Raw genomic sequence first — 18,576 nt, forward strand, 5'->3', positions numbered from 1 at the left:
CCTTAACCCTAATGTTGCAACCCTGTCTTGCATCTACTTGGCTCACTGTGATTTCAACCACAGCTGTGGGGAATAGATCCACACAGGCTCAGACTCACTGTGTGATGACAGTATACCACCTCAAGCTCACATGGCCTGTCTCCTCACCGAGGCCATCTCCAACATTAAAGTAAGAGTCTCGTCATCCACGAGAGCACAGAACATCCTCAACCAAGCATGGCAAGAGCCAGCAGATTCCAGTGGACAATTCTGGATGGTCTGCAGACTTCTTGGCAGGTTCTGGTAGATTTCAGCCCCCACTGCCCTCAAGGCAACTTGGATAATGGCTTTCCACCTACTCTGTTCTACTCTTCTCACTCCTTCACTCTTGCTTCTCAGGAACACCTCTGACATAAAATAACCTAAGTCCTCATCCTGGGCTCCGGTGTAGGGGAAACTCAAGGGAAGACCATCTTTCCAAAATATATCATACACCACCCTCTTTCTTAAACAGAGCATACAAAATATGATTTTGCCTCTTCTTAATGCCACCATGTCTAAAACTCTGTGACTCAGTCATTATGAGTATCAATGACTCTTGTTTTGTGGCGTTTAGGAGTCATTAAGGAGGAAAGCCTGAGAAGGCTCTGCTTTTTAGACTTATCCTGCCATCAATTACTTCCTGTGGCACCTACTCTTCAACTCCACCCCTCTAATTTGCAAACTGTCCACTCTGAGAGGAAATCTAGGAAATGGTCTCCAAGCTTGCTAAAACTGTGTCTGAGGCTAAGAGAAGAAGGGCCTGAGCTTCCAGAGGAGGTAGCATCATGTAGAGTTTAAGAGCACACTAGTTTTGAGGTTAGACCTATCTGGGATCAAACGGTGGCTCAACCACCTACTAGCGGAGTCTGTTTCCTCATTCCAAAAACAAACTAGAACATCAGCAAAAATGGCAGAGTAGGCAACTCCAAAAGTCCATCCCTTCACTAAAGCAATGAATAAACTGGCAAAAACTGTCAGAACCAATTTTTTTGGAGCTCTGGAAACTAACAAGTTTGTAACAACCAGGGGAATGCTTAATCAAGAAAAAAAAGAACAGCTGAATTTTAATGAGAGCACTTTCTGGCATTTTCTGGTCCCACCACCCCCTCCCCAGCTTGGTGGCCTTGAACCAGCCCACATTCTCAGCAAAGATGGCAGTACTGGAGAGAGCAAGACTAACTATTTTCAAAAAACTGTGGTGGTTTGTTTTGACCTACTTGGCAGCTCCCACCTCAAAAAGCTTGTTATGGCACCTACCTCAGAACTTGAGGGGGCTACCCAGGGGGTGTCTGTCAAAGACATTTTTAAAGGAAAAATATATTTATTAGTCTCCGCTGTCCAGGACAACATCTGATAGTTGAGGCAAATATTATACTAACCAAAAAGACTGGGAGAAGCTGGGAATGAGTAGCTTTGGGGAGTAAGCGCTTTGAATAGCTCTGACAAGTTCCTGGGAGTCTGAGGTCCACATGCATTCCCAGGGCGGGGCACATGCTCAGGAAAGCCTAGGAAGGCCCTATGCACTCACACGGGGCTCACCTTCTGGCTCTACTCAAGCAGGAAGTGAAGACTAAAGCAGACTTACAAGCTGCCTGGATGATGCTGAGGGCATGCCCCGACACACAGTCTAGCTCCCGGAGCCACCTGCCCTCACTTCTCTCACCTGTGCCTGTGGTAAGTGTCACAAAGTTTTCCAGGCCCTTTCCTTGGCCAAATTTCCTTTCCGCCAGGGCAGCACAATTGCCATCATTGTCCACCCACACGGGGAGATGCAGGGTGTCAGAGAGGGGGGTCCTGAGGTCCACGGAGTTCCATTCTTGAATCAGTTTGGTTGAGTGCAGCACAATTCCTTCCCGAGGATTTACACGGCCACCCGTAGAAATACCTGAGCTCCACCACACACAAAAGGAAAATAATTCTCATAAGCCATTTTAGAAAAGTGTGCCAAATTCCTGGGTTTCAAGCACAAATTAATTCACCCAAGATCTCCTAAGACAAATATTACCAAAGACTGCAAGGAAATGTCAGGCAATTCTGAGCTAAATCTGTAGCTCCCCACCAATGTACCCATAATGATTACTGGTGTTCCAGAAAGTCCCCATGCTTGGGGCCCAGAGACAGGACCTGGAGCCACATACACAGGGCAGTGACCTGACGGTCAGTCATGCATCAGAACTCAGTAAACTCTGTATATCAAAATGAACATTTCTTGAATATGCAATTCACAATCTCACCTACTCCCAAAATTCTGCAGTTCAGTTTTACAGCTTCTGCTGCAGCTTCTACACACATCTGTAGGATTAAATTAATCCTCTCTTCATAGGTTTTAGGATTGAACTGAGTATACTTCTTAACAATTTCACCCTAAAAGAGAAAAAAAACAAACCCTATCTCATTGATGGTACCTAAGGAGCATCCTGTGAATCTTCCGACCTTTTTCATGCTAAATCAGACTTCGCCATCGGACAGAGAGTCCTGTAGATTTAGATGAGTGCTTGGGAGGGAGCCAGTCTGGTACAGGCCAGCCCTGAGGTGCACCCAAGCCGTCTCCTGGGAGCCATCCTGAAGCAGTGGCGGCTCCACAGCAAACCACGGGCCCTCTTCCGGCGCCAAGTGAATGCTAGCTAATCTCAATCTTCATGAGAAGGTCATAGTTTATTCTTTCAGGCTGACAAAATTTCCTTGCTTAAAAACTAAGGCAACTAAATAAATATCCTAAGGAGGTGAACCTTTAATCACCTCCCATAACAGAAGCCAATAACAGCACAGTTCCATGATGTTTCAATTACCGCGCTTTGTGGGCAACCCTCTCGGGTCCCCTTCCTCTTCGGGAGCTTTGTACTATCACATTGCTATCGCTCAATAAACTTTGCTTTGCTGCCCCCCGAAAATAAATAAAATTACTGCACTTTGTGATATGTTTTAACACTAGTCAAAGAGAGTCTCTCCTAAATTTTTTAAAAATTTTCTTTGCTCTACTCACTTGTGCATTATTTTGAGTAAATTTCAGAACAGTGTTGTTAAACTTTAAAAAAAAATCCCATTAAAATGTGGACTAGAATTATGTTAAACTTATAATTCAATTTGGAAAGTGCTGACGTTTTAACAATATTCAGCACTCCCATCCAGGACATTTTTCAAGCCTTTACCTTATATGCTAAAGTTTTATAGTTTTCTTTATACAGGTTACATAGTTTTTTGGTTTAGATGATTCTTAAAATTTTTCTGGTTGTCGTTCTGAATAGGTTCTTTTTCCATTCTTTTGTTACTAACGGATTTTATCCATTTACAACGGTTAGAGTTGTCACTAATGACTGTCATTAAAAAATAAACCTAGGGGCGCCTGCGTGGCTCAGTTGGTTAAAGGTCCAACTCTTGATCTTGGCTCGGGTCCTACTCTCACAGTCGTGAGTCTGAGGAGCTCCACATTGGGCTCCATGCTGGGTTTGGAGCCTACTTAAACTAAACAAACAAACAAGAAAGCAAACCTAAACTTGTGCTTCTCAGACGTTCACTGTGCAGCAGAATCACCTGGGCTTTGAATAAATACTGATGCCGCCCAGAAATTCAAATTAGTCTTGGGGTGGGAGCCAGGTACCTATATATTTTTTAAAGCTTCCAGGTAATGCTAATGTGCAGTCAGGCTAACAAACACTCATTTACAGGAAAGCTCAAAAATCTTTGCCTAAAATTTCATGTAAGTAGGAAGTCACTGGTATTTGTATATTTATCCTAACATCTAACCATTTTACTCAGGTGTCTTATTAATTCTGCAAGCTTGTTTATTCATATTGTCATAATTTTTTGTTTTACTCTGTGCACAATCCCCATTGTGCTGTTTGTTCCTTGCTTTTCTTCCCTTCCTAACTTCCAGAATTATGTGCAATAATGTTGCAGAAAACATCTTTCTTTTCTTCTTGATTTTAATAGGAATGTTTCTAGAATTTGACCACTACAAAGGGTTCTGGCCAGTGATCCAGAAAGACCATCTTTAGGTTAAGAAAATCTTCTCTTAATGCTTTTTAAAGAGTATTTACAAAGGAGACCATTGGCTTCTTCTGAGAAAATTATGTTTTGTTTTGCTTTGCTTTATTTGACCTAAACAACTTTATTTTTTAAATCCTTGCCATTTCTCATGGACTCCTAAAATTTTATATACTACAATATTTCAAAGGTTTTTCTGGTAGGTTTATTCTTAAGTCATCAGAGATCATTTTAACATGAACAATTTATGTTTTTACGAAGGCTCTCTCAGTTTCTGTTAACACTGTGCTGGTCTTTTGGTCAAGGGATTGAAGGTATGCTATACTCAACTAAAATCATGTTCTATCTAGAGAAGATGCAATTCCCTTCACCATTTGCTGATACCCTCCCCTGGGTAGGGACAGTAATCAGCATGCTCCATGCTTTACCAAGTATAGAATTCCAGGTCTCCTGGATGGCAAGAGCCCTCTCTGGTGCATAAGGGGTCTTCCACTGTCAACTGAAGTCTACTAACTTGGATTCCCAGAGAATTTTACTTCTTTCAAATGTTAATGCTTAGTAAAACAGTGAGGCAAACATTGTAATGGATCCAAAAGTCAATACCGTGGGCAAATGACTACAAGCTCTAATGTATGTTTCTAGTCCTACCTTCCAACCATACTTAAAAAAAAAAAAAAAAATCAATTATTTATATAAGATATGAAGTTAAGACTTAGGAATTATTTTACCTTCATGCTGACTATTGCAACTCGGAGGTTTGTCCCGCCGAGATCAACAGCCAAGGCACTTAGAGTTTCAAGAATATGGTCAATATCTTGAGAGATATTCTCCTTCACAGGAGGAAAGCAGAATTTCTTTTGTAATGGCTCTTGAAGATCAATAGATTTAAGAAACTTCAAAATCCTTGGAACAGCATTTCCATCCCCATAGATCTTTGAACTGCAATATCAAAAAACTCAATTAAATTAAATGCTTCTCTCATACATGTTACATGATATGTAGGACATGGTAAAATAGAAACCAAGACTTCAGGTAATAAAGTTGTGCTTCTTCATTTTAAAATAACAACATCTGATATCTCCAGCAACACAGTAAGTACATGCACATTACTAACGGAAGGTCTAATTCTACTGCTGATTGAAATACAGCTATTTTCAGCCTGAGATACCATTAGCAAATGCCTCTATCATCAAAGACAAATTATCTTTGTTAAGCCAATTTCAGAATATAACATAGTTTGGGAAAACAAATTTATGTACTTATTGCTTTTTTAATCTTTATATTCATGGGGAAAAATAGTTATTTTCAGAACTCAAACATTTCAAACATTCAAATATAGGAAGATCTCATTAATTTGAAATAGAAAGGAGAGCAGTCTAAATTACAATGCTGAACTAGACTATTTTTAAATAAAATCAGTTATTTTCTAAGATTTACAAAAAGTCAAAGTAGGCTAAAGACGTACTTCCTGGCAGAAGTGCTATATTAATTAACCGAGACAAATAAAAGAAGTTATCCTCCATTTGAACCCTTGGTAGAATAACAGGGGTTATATTAGCAAGTCCTGTCTCACTAGCAGCTAGGGGACCCCTAGGGATGCAGAATGAAAACTCTGTTAAAATGAACTGAAGAATGGTCACAGCTTAAAAATGGTACCCGAGGCAGCTCCCCTTTGAAATCACTAAAAAGGGTATATATACTCACCAAGGGTATTGTTTACCAAACTGAAGGTGCAATGCTTGCAGTATTTTGTCTTGGGTATCAGCATCCCGGACATGAAGGACATTCTCCCCTAGGTGAACCCAGTGACACAATGATTTGGAAGTGGTAATGTCCAAAGAATAAAGAAATTAGCAATGTGCTGTGTTGTGCTCAAAATTAACCCTGAAGCCCAGAGAACTTCAAATGAGTCTTCTATTAGAGCAGCATCAACTTTTCTCCTTTATACCTTTTAAAGCACTCTCAGCAAGATTTCCATGAATCGGGGCGCCTGGGTGGCTCAGTTGGTTAAGCGACTGCCTTCAGCTCATGTCATGATCCTGGAGTCCCGGGATCGAGTCCCGCATCGGGCTCCCTGCTCGGCAGGGAGTCTGCTTCTCCCTCTGACCCTCCCCCTCTCATGCTCTCTCTCTCTCTCTCTCAAATAAATAAATAAAATCTTTAAAAAAAAAAAATTTCCATGAATCAAATACTTAAGAACACTAGGGTCCTTTATTCCCAAAGAGAATAAATCAAGTTCTTGTTGGGGTGCCTGGGTGGCTCAGTCGTTAAGTGTCTGCCTTGGGCTCAGGTCATGATCCCAGGGTCCTGGGATGGAGCCCCACATTGGGCTCCCTGCTCAGCGGGAAGCCTGCTTCTCCCTCTCCCACTCCCCCTGCTTGTGTTCCCTCTCTCACTGTCAAATAAATAAATAAATAATCTTAAAAAAAAAAAATCAAGTTCTTGTTGATTTACTGAAATAAATGACATGCATGAATCTAGCACCTGCGAACCACCCCCCCCCCACCCCCCCAGTTGTCTAGTGTGTCCACTCTTTCCATCATCTACTCAGCCGGCTGTTCATCAGCTGCTCAAGCGAGGTTCGTCAGTCAGTCAATAAGCCCTTCAGCTGTTCAGTCATTTTGTCTCCATGTATTTTCTGACCAATGCGATGGAGTCAATACAGTGAAAATAGCCATATTTTTCAATAGAGCTGCCTAAGAAGAGAAGAGCAGAAGAGCGGTAGCTAGAGAGAGGTGTGGGGTCATTATTTCTAAGATGTGAGAGGCTGAGGCATGTTTCAATGATGAGGAGGCTGAAGATTCATGGCAGAGAAAGGATGCCCTGAGGTCCCGGAGAAAGTAGGAAGGGTGGGGATCTAGAACATGGGTAGAAGGCTGAGAGGTGGGCAGGACAGAGAGATGCCACACCCTCCGAAGTAAATAGGTAAGAAGGAAAGGATGGGTAGGCATGTGTTTATCTAAATGTGTTGACAGAATATACAAGACTGCCTTTGACAACAGAAGACCCGTTGCAAATCCAGCGTTCAACTGTCTGTTCGAATCGTCCTTGAACTCTCAGCAGCGTTCAACACTGTCTCTTCAAAACACTTTCTTTCCTGGGCTTTAATGCTATCACCCTCCTGGGTTTCCTCTGACCCCACTGGCAGTTTCTTTTCAGTCTTCCTTGCCGGCCCCTTCCTCCTCACCAGAACTCTAAATGCTGAAGGGCTCCAGCGGTTGGTCCTGGGCTCCATTCTCTTCCCTATTTACATGTCACCCCTGGGCAATCTCATGTAGTCCCTTCATTTTAAATGACATCTCTGGCAGAGTGCACCATTATCCTCCATATCCCTTCTCTGTACTAGTATCAAAATTTTTAGCTGGGTATCTGATAATCCAGCTAAAGACTATATTCTTCAGCTTCCCCTACAGCTAGATGTGACCCTGTGACTATATTCTGATAGGATATGTGAAGAAATATTTGCAACTTCTGAGGGGGGTGTGCTTTTAAAAGGAAGGACACCTTGGGCGCCTGGGTGGCTCAGTCGTTAAGCGTCTGCCTTCGGCTCAGGTCATGATCCCAGGGTCCTGGGATCGAGCCCCACATTGGGCCCCCTGCTAGTCAGGAAGCCTGCTTCTCCCTCTCCCACTCCCCCTGCTTGTGTTCCCTCTCTCAATGTGTCTCTGTCAAATAAATAAATAAAATATTTAAAAAAATAAAAATAAAAGGAAGGACACCTTTCCTCTCTTCCTTCCCAATGGCTAAAATGTGGACTTGACAGCAAGAGGTGGAGCATCTATCAAGAAGACAGACAGAGGCTAATTCTCTGATGACCGTGGAGCTATACCAATGAGAAACAAAGAAATTCTAACTTACTTAGGCGTTATTATTTTGGGTCTCTCTGTTACAGCAAATGAACTGATATCTTAACTAAACACCATCCACATACCAATCGCTCTCAAATTTCTATCTCTAGGGCGCCTGGGTGGCTCAGTTGGTTAAGCGACTGCTTTCGGCTCAGGTCATGATCCTGGAGTCCCTGGATCGAGTCCCGCATCGGGCTCCCTGCTCGGCGGGGAGCCTGCTTCTCCCTCTGACCCTCCCCCCTCTCATGTGCTCTCTGTCTCTCTCATTCTCTCTGTCTCAAATAAATAAAATCTTTAAAAAAAAAAAAAAAAAAATTTCTATCTCTAACTCTGACTCTCCTAGAACTATCTAGCTGCTTGCTTGCCATGTCCACTTTGAAATCTAATAGGCATCTCAAATTTAACACGGCCATTTGAGAACTCTTAATTCCACCCCTCCCAAATGTGTTCCTCCTGCAGCGTCCCCCATGTCAGGAAAGAGTACCCCCACTGCTCCATCCAAAAATCTAAAAGTTTCTTCCTTTCACTGCTCACATCCAAGCAGCAGCAAGTACTCTAACAAACCCCAAATCTAACCTTTGTCCATCTCTGTTATTACCAGGTACTCTAAGCCAGTACCATCTCTCATATGACCTGAAATAACCTCTTAATTGGTCTCCCTGCTTCCACTCCCGTCCGACCACATTCCACTCTCCATAAAGCAGCAGAGTGGTCTTTCCAAAATGCAAGTCACATGGTGTCCACCTCCCATAAATGGCTTCCCATGATACTCAGGAAAAAATCCCAGATTATTTACCCTGGCTTACAAAGGTCGGCCTCCTTCTCTTACATCATTTTGTATCACTCTTCCTCTTGCCCACTACCTTACAGCTACACTGGCTCTTCTGTTTCTCAAATACGTCAGGCTTGTTCCCAGCTTAGGGTCTTCACGCTGGCTGTTCCCTCTGCTTCTCCCTGATTCTCACATAGCAGATTCATTGTCACTCAGGTCTCAGCTGAAGTGTCATCTGCTCAATGAGCCTTCCCTTATGCCATCTAATGTATCCCATATTACATTGTGTTACAGACTGCACAGCACACAGAACGTCTGATACTTTTCTTTTTCTTTCTTTTTTTTTTTTTTGGTCTATCATCTATCTCCCCTCCCACTAGAATAAAGCTACATGAGAGCTCAGTCCTGGTTAGTATAGTTTACTGCCAAATCCCAGCGCCTACACATAGTAGGTGCTTATTAAATATTTTCTTAATGAATGAAGTTGAGAGAATTTCAATTCAATGGTTTGTATTTTCTCTGTGAAGTGGGGAACAAAGTAGTATGTTGGGAATGAAAGAGAAGGAAGACCTAAAGGTAACAGAAAATTAGGGTAGCAATTATGAACACAGAAAGAGCAGAGCTGGAACTAACCTCTTTGATTCTAGTCCAGTTCTTTGTCCACAAAGTATATACATTTTTCCATTAGCTACAGAAATATATTCGCATGGATACTACTAGAACTTGGACTAATATTAATAATGAGATCTAGCTCAGCTAGTAAATTCATTAATAACAATCCTTCTTATACTTTAGTTATTAAGGGGGCATCTTATTTAGAATTTCCATGCTCTGGAGTACTCACTAAAGGCACTCTACTGTACCCACAAATGAAAGACTAGCATTCATATACTTAAAACACAATCATTCTATCTTAAACACAGCCATCAAAGACCATAATCAGCTAAGAAAATCTTAGCTCTGACATTACAAAGACAATAAAAATATTAAGCAGAGCCCTAAAAAAAACAAAAATCACTTTGTGCTATTTATAGATTTTAGGCGACAACTCGTCATTAACCTCATTCTCTCACTCGTTCATAAAAATGCATGCCAGCACCAATACATGCAAACCTTGTAATAATTCAAATATATGATGAAAAAAAGGTCACAGATGTGTAAGGGGGAGCCCATATTTCATGCCTCTCCCCTCACACTCTCCTAGGTACTGGCCACCAGGGGAGGCAAAGCTGCCAATCTGACTGGTCAGGCAGCAGGACAGTGGCCACACTGCGCTCACCAGTGGGCAGGAGCCACTGATGCCACACAGATTTCTAGTCAAGTGAGACACAAACTGAGGTAAATACCTGTTTCTCTTCCAATCTGACGTGTTCCTAGATTGATCACAGGTGTTCCAAAAGCTCCAACCTCTCGTACTCCACAGCTGCTGTTCCCAATCATACAACCAGCATGGGCGACCAACTGTATGAACTGGTCAAATGGGACATGTTTAACTGCACGGAAATTGGGATGATGCTCAATGCCCTTCTTCCGCATCACTCGAACCATTTCTTTGCTCCCTGTCAAAATGAAAAGGACCACCTGTTAAATGGCTTATGAGATAAACCATTTCCACCTAAAGAAATCACCCTATAGAATTCACGACGGTTATTAGGGAAACAGTAATTTTAATTACTGATCTTCTCAGGAATGATGACTATCTAAAATGTCTGGTCAGCTCTCTGCTTCAACTCATCTAGGAACTTTAAATAGCAGCATTTGGGACTTTTCAAACAGCATTCAGCAAAGCAAGTACCTTTTATTGATGCCCCAATAAAAGCTCTACCTTAAACAGCAATTAAGAGGTTCAAGACAGGCCAGCACTCTCTCTCTCAAGCTGGGAGTTCCTGAACTGAAAGGTCTCAGGCTCCACACACCCAGCTGATCAGAGAGCCTCCGCCTCAGCTATGCTCATACTTACCCTAACAATAGCTCAACTGGATAGCACTCCCACGTACATGGACTAAGCTCCAAGAAAACACACGTAGATTCTGATACTGTAGCTGACATTTTATTTCAAATGCATGGTTTTTTTAATGTTAAACATGTATGAGGGGAGGCAATATTTAATGCCTCTCAGCTTGCCCCTTTACTCACCCTTTCCTAGCTACCATCTAGGAGACAAGGTTGCTACCGAGACTGGTTAGACAGCAGGACAGGGACCAGAGACCACACCGTGTTACCACACTGTGTTCACCAGTGGGCAGGAGCTACTGACTTAAGAGAAGCTGGACATGCATGTGTTTTCTCTTTTTAACATTCTCTATGTGGTGAGGTAGGTAACAGACTCAGGGTGTAACTCTTTACAGCAGGCCTGACCACCTCTCTCTATGCCCAGTCCTGCCAGAGCATGCCAGTTACTGACTATAATTACTGCAGCATTTGGTACACCAGAAGATGGTACTATTCCAAGATTCAGATCTGGGCTCAGTGAAGGCTTTCTCTGGCCTTAAGCCTAAACCAGACACTACTTCTGTTCTCCTACATTGGGGAATTGGGCCCTATACCACATAATGATAAAGAGATGCCATGATTATTTCCCTATTATTCCTTATGTGTATTTTATCAAAAACCCTGTGAGGAGGAGAAGTGAGTAGCAGACATGATTTAGGTATTCCTGGGACCCTTTATTTTCCTAGGGGAAAAATATCTCTAATTCTAAAGTGTATACAATCAGGAAAGTATATAACAAATGGAGTATCGCTGACAATGAATACTGAATGAGAGACATATAATTACATTACCAAATTTTTAGAAAATTGAAAGGATTAGAAGAATCAATATTAAGGTTTTTGAGATACCGGTACATTACCTGGATGAAACCTGGGTTGGGGGTTCTTAATTTCTTTTTTTTCCAACTAACATCCTACATTGTTTCCCCTAACAGAAAAGATAATTCAAGAGACACTAAGAGAGGGATACTTTCAGAGTAAGATGGTGACATCTTGGTACTGCAGGGAAGGGTCCTGCCTCCTTCATCAAAAAATGCCTAAAAGCTCAGCAATGAGTGCTTTCAGCTAAACCAGTAATTGAAAATTCTGCAGTGTCAGGTCCTGCTCTGCATTGCTCATTTATATCTCATCTTCCCATTAACCTGCTTAAGGTCTCACCAGCACCAAAGGCTACAGTATCGTCCACCAGTAGATGGTCAACCAGGTCAGGCTTGAGGATGAACTGGCTGGGGACTCCAGATCTCAACTGCCTATGCTCAAGACTAAGGTATAGCTAATATAAATAAATAAGAGAACAAGAAATAACAGTGGCTACTTTACTGCACTCACTAGGATCATTACTTTTCTAGAGACACCCTTCAACCTTCTAAGGTTAATGTCTTTTAGCTGCTACATTTTCTCATTGGTAGAAACTGGAAGGAAGAGACTAAACGTGGAACTACAGTGGAGATTGGAGAAATTTTTTGTAGTATTTCTTTCCTATTCAGTTTCTACTAAACTCGGCAAAAACATCACAAACTTCCATCTACTACAAACTTGGTGATCCCCTGACAACTGGAATGCATTTCAGACTACAATGGCTTCAATGATAAAAGCAAGATAGGAGGCGCAGTCAAAAGAAGACATAATAGAAACAGCAAATCGGAAAAGTAGGTGGCATAGCTTCATTTTCAATTACCTGCATCAATGTTTGGAAACAGAACTAGGGTCCGCTTGTTAAATGAGATAAGCGCATCCAATGTTAATTCAAACATTTTTATGGAATGCTTAATGTCAGTGGTCACAGGGTGCTGTAGCGCAACAATGTAATCTTTAGATTTTACATCATCACCTGTTTAAAGAAAATCAAACCACACTGCTTCATTAGTTAAGAATCTTAAAGAGGAAGAAGCAAATTCTAAAAAGCAAGACCCCAAAGTCTGTGCTTAAAAATTCTAAGGACAAAACAGTTTGCCACATTCCAGGCAGAGTATCTGAATACAGGATCAAACAGTAAGAACTCACAGGAACAAGTCCAGGAATCTAGCAAAGTTAACATTTTACAAAGGCGCTTGCTACCACAAACAAAAATATATAATTTTAAGCAGTAGTCACAAGAATCTGTTGCTTTAAAATCCAAAATATTTAAAAGCATTAGAAAAATGTAAATCTTCCCCATTTCTAACCAGTGTTTCTAATGAATTATCAACAATATTAATGAATTGATGAAGCTCAAGATTACTTTAATGCATAGCTAACATAAATAAGAGAACAAGAAAAACCAGAAATGGCTATTTCCCTGTAGTGCGTAGGATCATTACCTTCCTAGAGACACCCTCCCACCTTCTAAGGTTTATGTCTCTTGGCTACTGCATTTTCTCATTGGTGGGAACTGGAAGGAAGAGACCAAACACGAAACCTCTTGCTCCTCAATGTGCAACTTCTGACGTCACTCTGCTTTGTCTCACTCAGCCCTTCTACACAACCCTTTCCATTAAGGTATCATCATTTTGTTTCATGTTGTAAAGTTCTCTATTTACTGTGGTATTTCTTTCATTATTAGGAATTTAACAAGTCTTTTTAACTTTTTTTTTTTTAGAGAGGGAGGGGGAGGGGCAGAGGGAGAGCGAGAGAAAATCTTAAGCAGACTCCATGCCCAGCACAGAGCCAGACGCAGGGCCCAACCTCACGACCCTAAGATCATGACCAGAGCTGAAATCAAGAGTCGGAAGTTTAACTAACAGGGCTACCCAGGTGCCCCTTTTTAACTTTGCTACTATTTTTACTATGACTGTTATTTATTCATGTTCTGATGACGCAGCTGCATGCTCTGAGTGGCCTACCCAATCCTATTCTTCCTATGAGCAGAGTGATGCCATCAGAAGTTGCAGGTGGAGAAGCAGTTACAGGTTTTGCACAAAACATACTGGCAGGGGTGGGTGGCTTAGACTCATTGTCTTTTCTTTTCCAATGGCTTAAAAAAAAAAAATCTACTTTTTGCTATTTTGTCATCCTTCTTTTCTTTTTTTTTTTTTTTTTTCAAGATTTTATTTATTTATTTGACAGAGACAGAGACAGCGAGAGCAGGAACACAAGCAGGGGGAGTGGGAGAGGGAGAAGCAGGCTTCCCGCTGAGCAGGGAGCCCGATGTGGGACTCGATCCCAGGACTCTGGGATCATGACCTGAGCCGAAGGCAGCCGCCCAACGACCGAGCCACCCAGGTGCCCTCTTTTTTTTTTTTTTAAAGATTTTATTTATTTATTTGAGAGAGAGAGAGAATGAGAGACAGAGAGCATGAGAGGGAGGAGGGTCAGAGGGAGAAGCAGACTCCCTGCCGAGCAGGGAGCCCGATGCGGGACTCGATCCCGGGACTCCAGGATCGTGACCTGAGCCGAAGGCAGTCGCTTAACCAACTGAGCCACCCAGGTGCCCGTCATCCTTCTTTTCATAAAGAAACTGCTGAAATGGTTCCAAGTAGAACCGTAAGCCCCACAAGTACAATCTTGCCACATTTTGCTTTATAAGGGTTATTTGCTATTCATTACAAGCTTTTCAGAAATACTAAATTTTTCAGAATCCATCTAGAGCAAACAGTATAATCAGAATGCAAGAGTGTATACTTAGAAACATGCAAAAAGGAGGGGCGCCGGGGTGACTTAGTCGGTTAAGCATCTGCCTTCGGCTCAGGTCATGATCCCAGGGTCCTGGGATCGAGTCCCACATTGGGCTCTCTGCTCAGCAGGAGCCTGCTTCTCCCTCTCCCTCTGGCCCTCCCCTGGCTCATCTTCTCTCTCTCAAATAAATAAAATCTAAAAAAAAAGCATACAAAAAGGAGAGCCTGAAAAGACAGAATTTATTCCACTGGCATTATCTAGACAGACTCCTTGATAACTAATATCTGTCCAACGGTAAGAAATACATAGATTGGATTAACTCATTAGTAGGAAAGCCCTATTCCTTTCCTGTTCTAATGTGATCAAAATTAAAAATATACACAATCACAGGGCACCTGGGTGGCTCAGTCAGTTGAGCTCTTGGTTTTGTCTCAGGGTCATGATCTCATGGGTTTGGGGTTCGAGCCCCATGGTGGGCTCCGCACCCAGCAGTGAGTCTGCTTGAAGATTCTCTCCCTCTGCCCCTCCCCCCACTTGCTAGAAATATATATATACACAATCACTAAATCAATTTTTTTTAAGTAGGCTCCACACCCAGTGTGGAGCCCAACACAGGGCTTGAATTCATGACCCTGAGATCAAGACCTGAGCTGAGATCAAGAGTCAGGGGCTTAACCGACTGAGCCACCCAGGTGCCCCACACTAAATCAATTTTCTATTCATTAATTTCATTATACTATAGATCTACCTCTTAAAAAAGCAGAGTCCCAAATGTCTAAGATTGGTCTTGATTTGCCCTCTAGATAGTACTCTCACTATAAATTAAGCAATTGACATTCTGTTTATAAAACTTTCCTTTGCCTCTTATTCAAAAAAGATAATTTCCAGGAAGCTAGATCATTGATCAGTGAAGATTTCAGAACTTAAGGCTATTTACAGAGATAATCCTAACGGTACAACTATGACTTTTGCTTTAATTATAATCACCACAATCCCTTATGTTAATAAGTACTTATAGCTTACTGCTTTCAACATTATCTGAGTATTCCAACAATCTCTTATGAAAGACATTAAAATTAAAAATAGTTTTTTCAGGGGCACCTGGGTGGCACAGTCAGTTAAGCATCCAACTCTTGGTTTCAGCTCAGGTCGTGCTCTCAGGGTCATGGGATCAAGCCTTAAGTCGGGCTCTGTGCTCAGCATGGAGTCAGCTTGGGATTCTCTCGCTCTCTCCCTCTACCCTTTGCCCCTCTCCCACCACCACCCCCTCTCTCTAATAAATAAGTCTTTTAAAAAAAAAGTTTTTTCAGGGCGCCTGGGTGGCTCAGTTGGTTAAGCGACTGCCTTCGGCTCAGGTCATGATCCTGGAGTCCCGGGATCGAGTCCCGCGTCGGGCTCCCTGCTCAGCAGGGAGTCTGCTTCTCCCTCTGACCCTCCTCCCTCTCACGCTCTCTGTCTCTCATTGTCTCTCTCGCAAATAAATAAAATCTTAAAAAAAAAAAAAAAAAAAAAAAAAAAATTTAAAAAAAAAAGTTTTTTCATTCTCCAAAAAACAAAATACAGGAAAACAAAAACCAAAACACACAACTCTACTAACCAGAAATAAACATTATAAATGATTTGGTATACATACTTCCTAATCTTTCCATTATGTTATAGTTTTAATTAAAATGGCATCCTGGGACGCCTGGGTGGCTCAGTCGGTTAAGCGGCTGCCTTCGGCTCAGGTCATGATCCCAGGGTCCTGGGATCGAGTCCCATATCGGGCTCCTTGCTCGGCGGGGAGCCTGCTTCTCCCTCTGCCTGCCTCTCCCTCTGCTTGTGTTCTCTCTGACAAATAAATAAATAAAATCTTTAAAAAAAAAATAAATAAAATAAATAAAATAAAATAAAATAAAATGGCATCCTATTATACATGTAATTTTGTAGCTTGTTTTTCCCTCCTTGTTGTTATATCAGGATCTGTCCTTGTAACTAAATATTTACCCACAGCATATTTAATGGATTAAAAGCATTCATTCTATAAATTATAGCACAGATTTTTTTTTTTTAAAGATTTTATTTATTTAGTCGACAGAGAGAGAGAGAGAGAGAGCGAGAGCAGGAACACAAGCTGAGCAGGAAGCCCATTGAGCAGGGAGCCCAATGCGGGGCTCCATCCCAGGACTCCGGGATCACTGACCCGAGCCGAAGGCAGATGCTTAACGACTGAGCCACCCCAGGCGCCCCAAATTATAGCACAGATTTAAAAAATTCAATCCATTAAGACTATTCCACAGAAAAGGTGAGTCTCAGAGAGGTGAAGTCATACCATAGGGTGAGATCTATGAACGAAAACTTCAGCCTTCCGAATTCTAATGGAATATTCTACCTACAATAGTTTCAAAAAAAAAAAAAAAACCTGAAACATACCCAAGAGGACAAAAACAACCATTAGACTGAATAAAGTTTGATACATACCTAACCACATCCGAATGATGCTCATGTAGTCTTTGTTCTTGGCAGAGAGAAGCTTGTCATAGGAAGGGCAGCCTGCCAGAAGGATGCGGTCATGGTCCTCACACATGGATATCAGGTGTTGCTCTGCACTTCGGGTGCAGCATACATGATAATGAGCCAGTTTTGTTATGGCATGTCTGATAGAATCATCAATGGTCCCACTGACTTCCCCACCTTCAATGTGAAGGATTCGGATATTCATCAAGGCAGCAGATGTAGCCAGAGCCAGGGCATCAAACCTGTCTCCATGAACAATCATGATATCAGGCTTCAAGCGATTAAGGACATCTGGTAGCTTCACTAGGGCCAAGCCCACTGATTCTACCATGGCTGCCTCATCTTCCCCTCTAACAATTGTGTGTAGCCTGGTGTTAATGTCAAAGTCATCTTGTTCAATCATGCGGTATGTGTTCCTAGAGCACAAGAGAAATAAAGATATGAGAGAATGTTCTTCAACACAGGGCCATAAAAACATATGAAAAAAGCAATCTAACATCAACCCTGAAGGGAGAAATATTTTCTAAAATCTACTCGTTAAAATAGACAAACTGAAGTATAACTTACAAAAACTGAAAAGCAAAGATCGTAAGTGTACAGATCGCCTGATTATTTTACATGAATACCCCTGTGGCCACTGCCCAGATCAAGATGTACCACATTCAGCACCTACAGAGTCTCACTAGTGCCCTGGTCAATACCTGGATAGAGAAACACCTGAAGGAGAATTTTTTTTTATTAAAACAGAGACCAAAGTTTTTGGTGGTTGACTTCTCTTTTTACACATTTTTTAAAAAGAAATATGCTACCTAATAAAAAAAACTTACTTATAAAAGCAAAGTGCTTTTTTTTAATACAAAAAAAAAGGAAATTAGGATACCTGACATGTCACTATACTATAAATTTCTGAGCGATGGAAATTATCTTCTGAATTTGTACTGTACCATTAATGCACCATAATTCTGAATGGGGTGTAAATGTAGATTTTACAGCATTAAATTGGCTATGAAGGGTGCCTGGGTGGCTCAATCAGTTAAGTGGCCAACTCTTGGTTTCAGCTCAGGTCAAGATCCAGGAGTCCTGGGAGTCTGGCTCCGCGCTCAGCAGGGAGTCTCCTCCCTCTCTCTCTGCCCCTCCCCCTGCACTCGCTCTCAAATAATTTTTTTTGTAATTAAAAAAATTTGGCTATGAAACACAATTTCAAGTCTGCTTCATGCTTCAGTAACAGCAGCAATTCTCAATGCCTCAAGGTTTCCTATTATGAATAGATTTTAAAAGATACGGATTTTTCCCCTATATATATATTTAGAACATATATAATGTAACTCTATTTTTATATTTTTAATTGGAAAATATAAAATTATCATCCCTAAACCTACCACTCAGCAATACCAGTGTAAATTATTTTTTCCTAGCCACTTTATGTACATTTTAACATGGTTGAGAACACAACTGTATAATCTATTTAATCCATTTCATACAATATTTTCCCAGATCATGAAAGATTCTTTACATACATCATTTTACATCATGTGGATGTTCTAGTAGTCATCTTATAGATTCTCTGGAATTTTCCTATAAAACTATCATGTTTTCTCTAAACAAAGACCATCTTTATGTCTTTTTGTCTATTTCTCACTTTATCGCACTGGCTGTTATGTCCAGCACAAGTTGAAGTGGTGAAAGCAAAAATCCTTACCTTGTTCTCTACCTCAGGGGGAAAGCTTACTTTTATGTTAGCTATAGGTTTTCCCACCAATGGCCTTTATCAGATTGTGGAATTTCCCTTCTATTCAAAGTCTGCTAAGAGTTGGGTTTTTTTTAATCATAACTGATTTAATTTTGTCAAATGCTTTTTTGACATCTGTTG

The 18,576-nt window shown here is 41.3% G+C and overlaps 1 protein-coding gene across 1 annotated transcript in view; it reads right to left on the reverse strand.

The window, feature by feature from the left end:
* The window catches only part of GNE (glucosamine (UDP-N-acetyl)-2-epimerase/N-acetylmannosamine kinase), a 35,597-nt gene that overhangs the window by 6,265 nt on the left and 10,756 nt on the right, over nt 1-18,576 (reverse strand). Inside the window, exons 3-9 of the mRNA XM_021691809.2 lie at nt 16,671-17,122; nt 12,295-12,447; nt 9,972-10,184; nt 5,710-5,797; nt 4,734-4,944; nt 2,256-2,385; nt 1,685-1,906 (exon numbers count right to left, since the gene is read on the reverse strand). Of these exons, the coding sequence (XP_021547484.1) occupies nt 1,685-1,906; nt 2,256-2,385; nt 4,734-4,944; nt 5,710-5,797; nt 9,972-10,184; nt 12,295-12,447; nt 16,671-17,122 (1,469 nt within the window). The remainder of the gene's footprint in view (nt 1-1,684; nt 1,907-2,255; nt 2,386-4,733; nt 4,945-5,709; nt 5,798-9,971; nt 10,185-12,294; nt 12,448-16,670; nt 17,123-18,576) is intronic.

This window comes from Neomonachus schauinslandi, chromosome 13, assembly GCF_002201575.2.
Source record: "Neomonachus schauinslandi chromosome 13, ASM220157v2, whole genome shotgun sequence".
Classification (NCBI taxonomy): domain Eukaryota; kingdom Metazoa; phylum Chordata; class Mammalia; order Carnivora; family Phocidae; genus Neomonachus; species Neomonachus schauinslandi.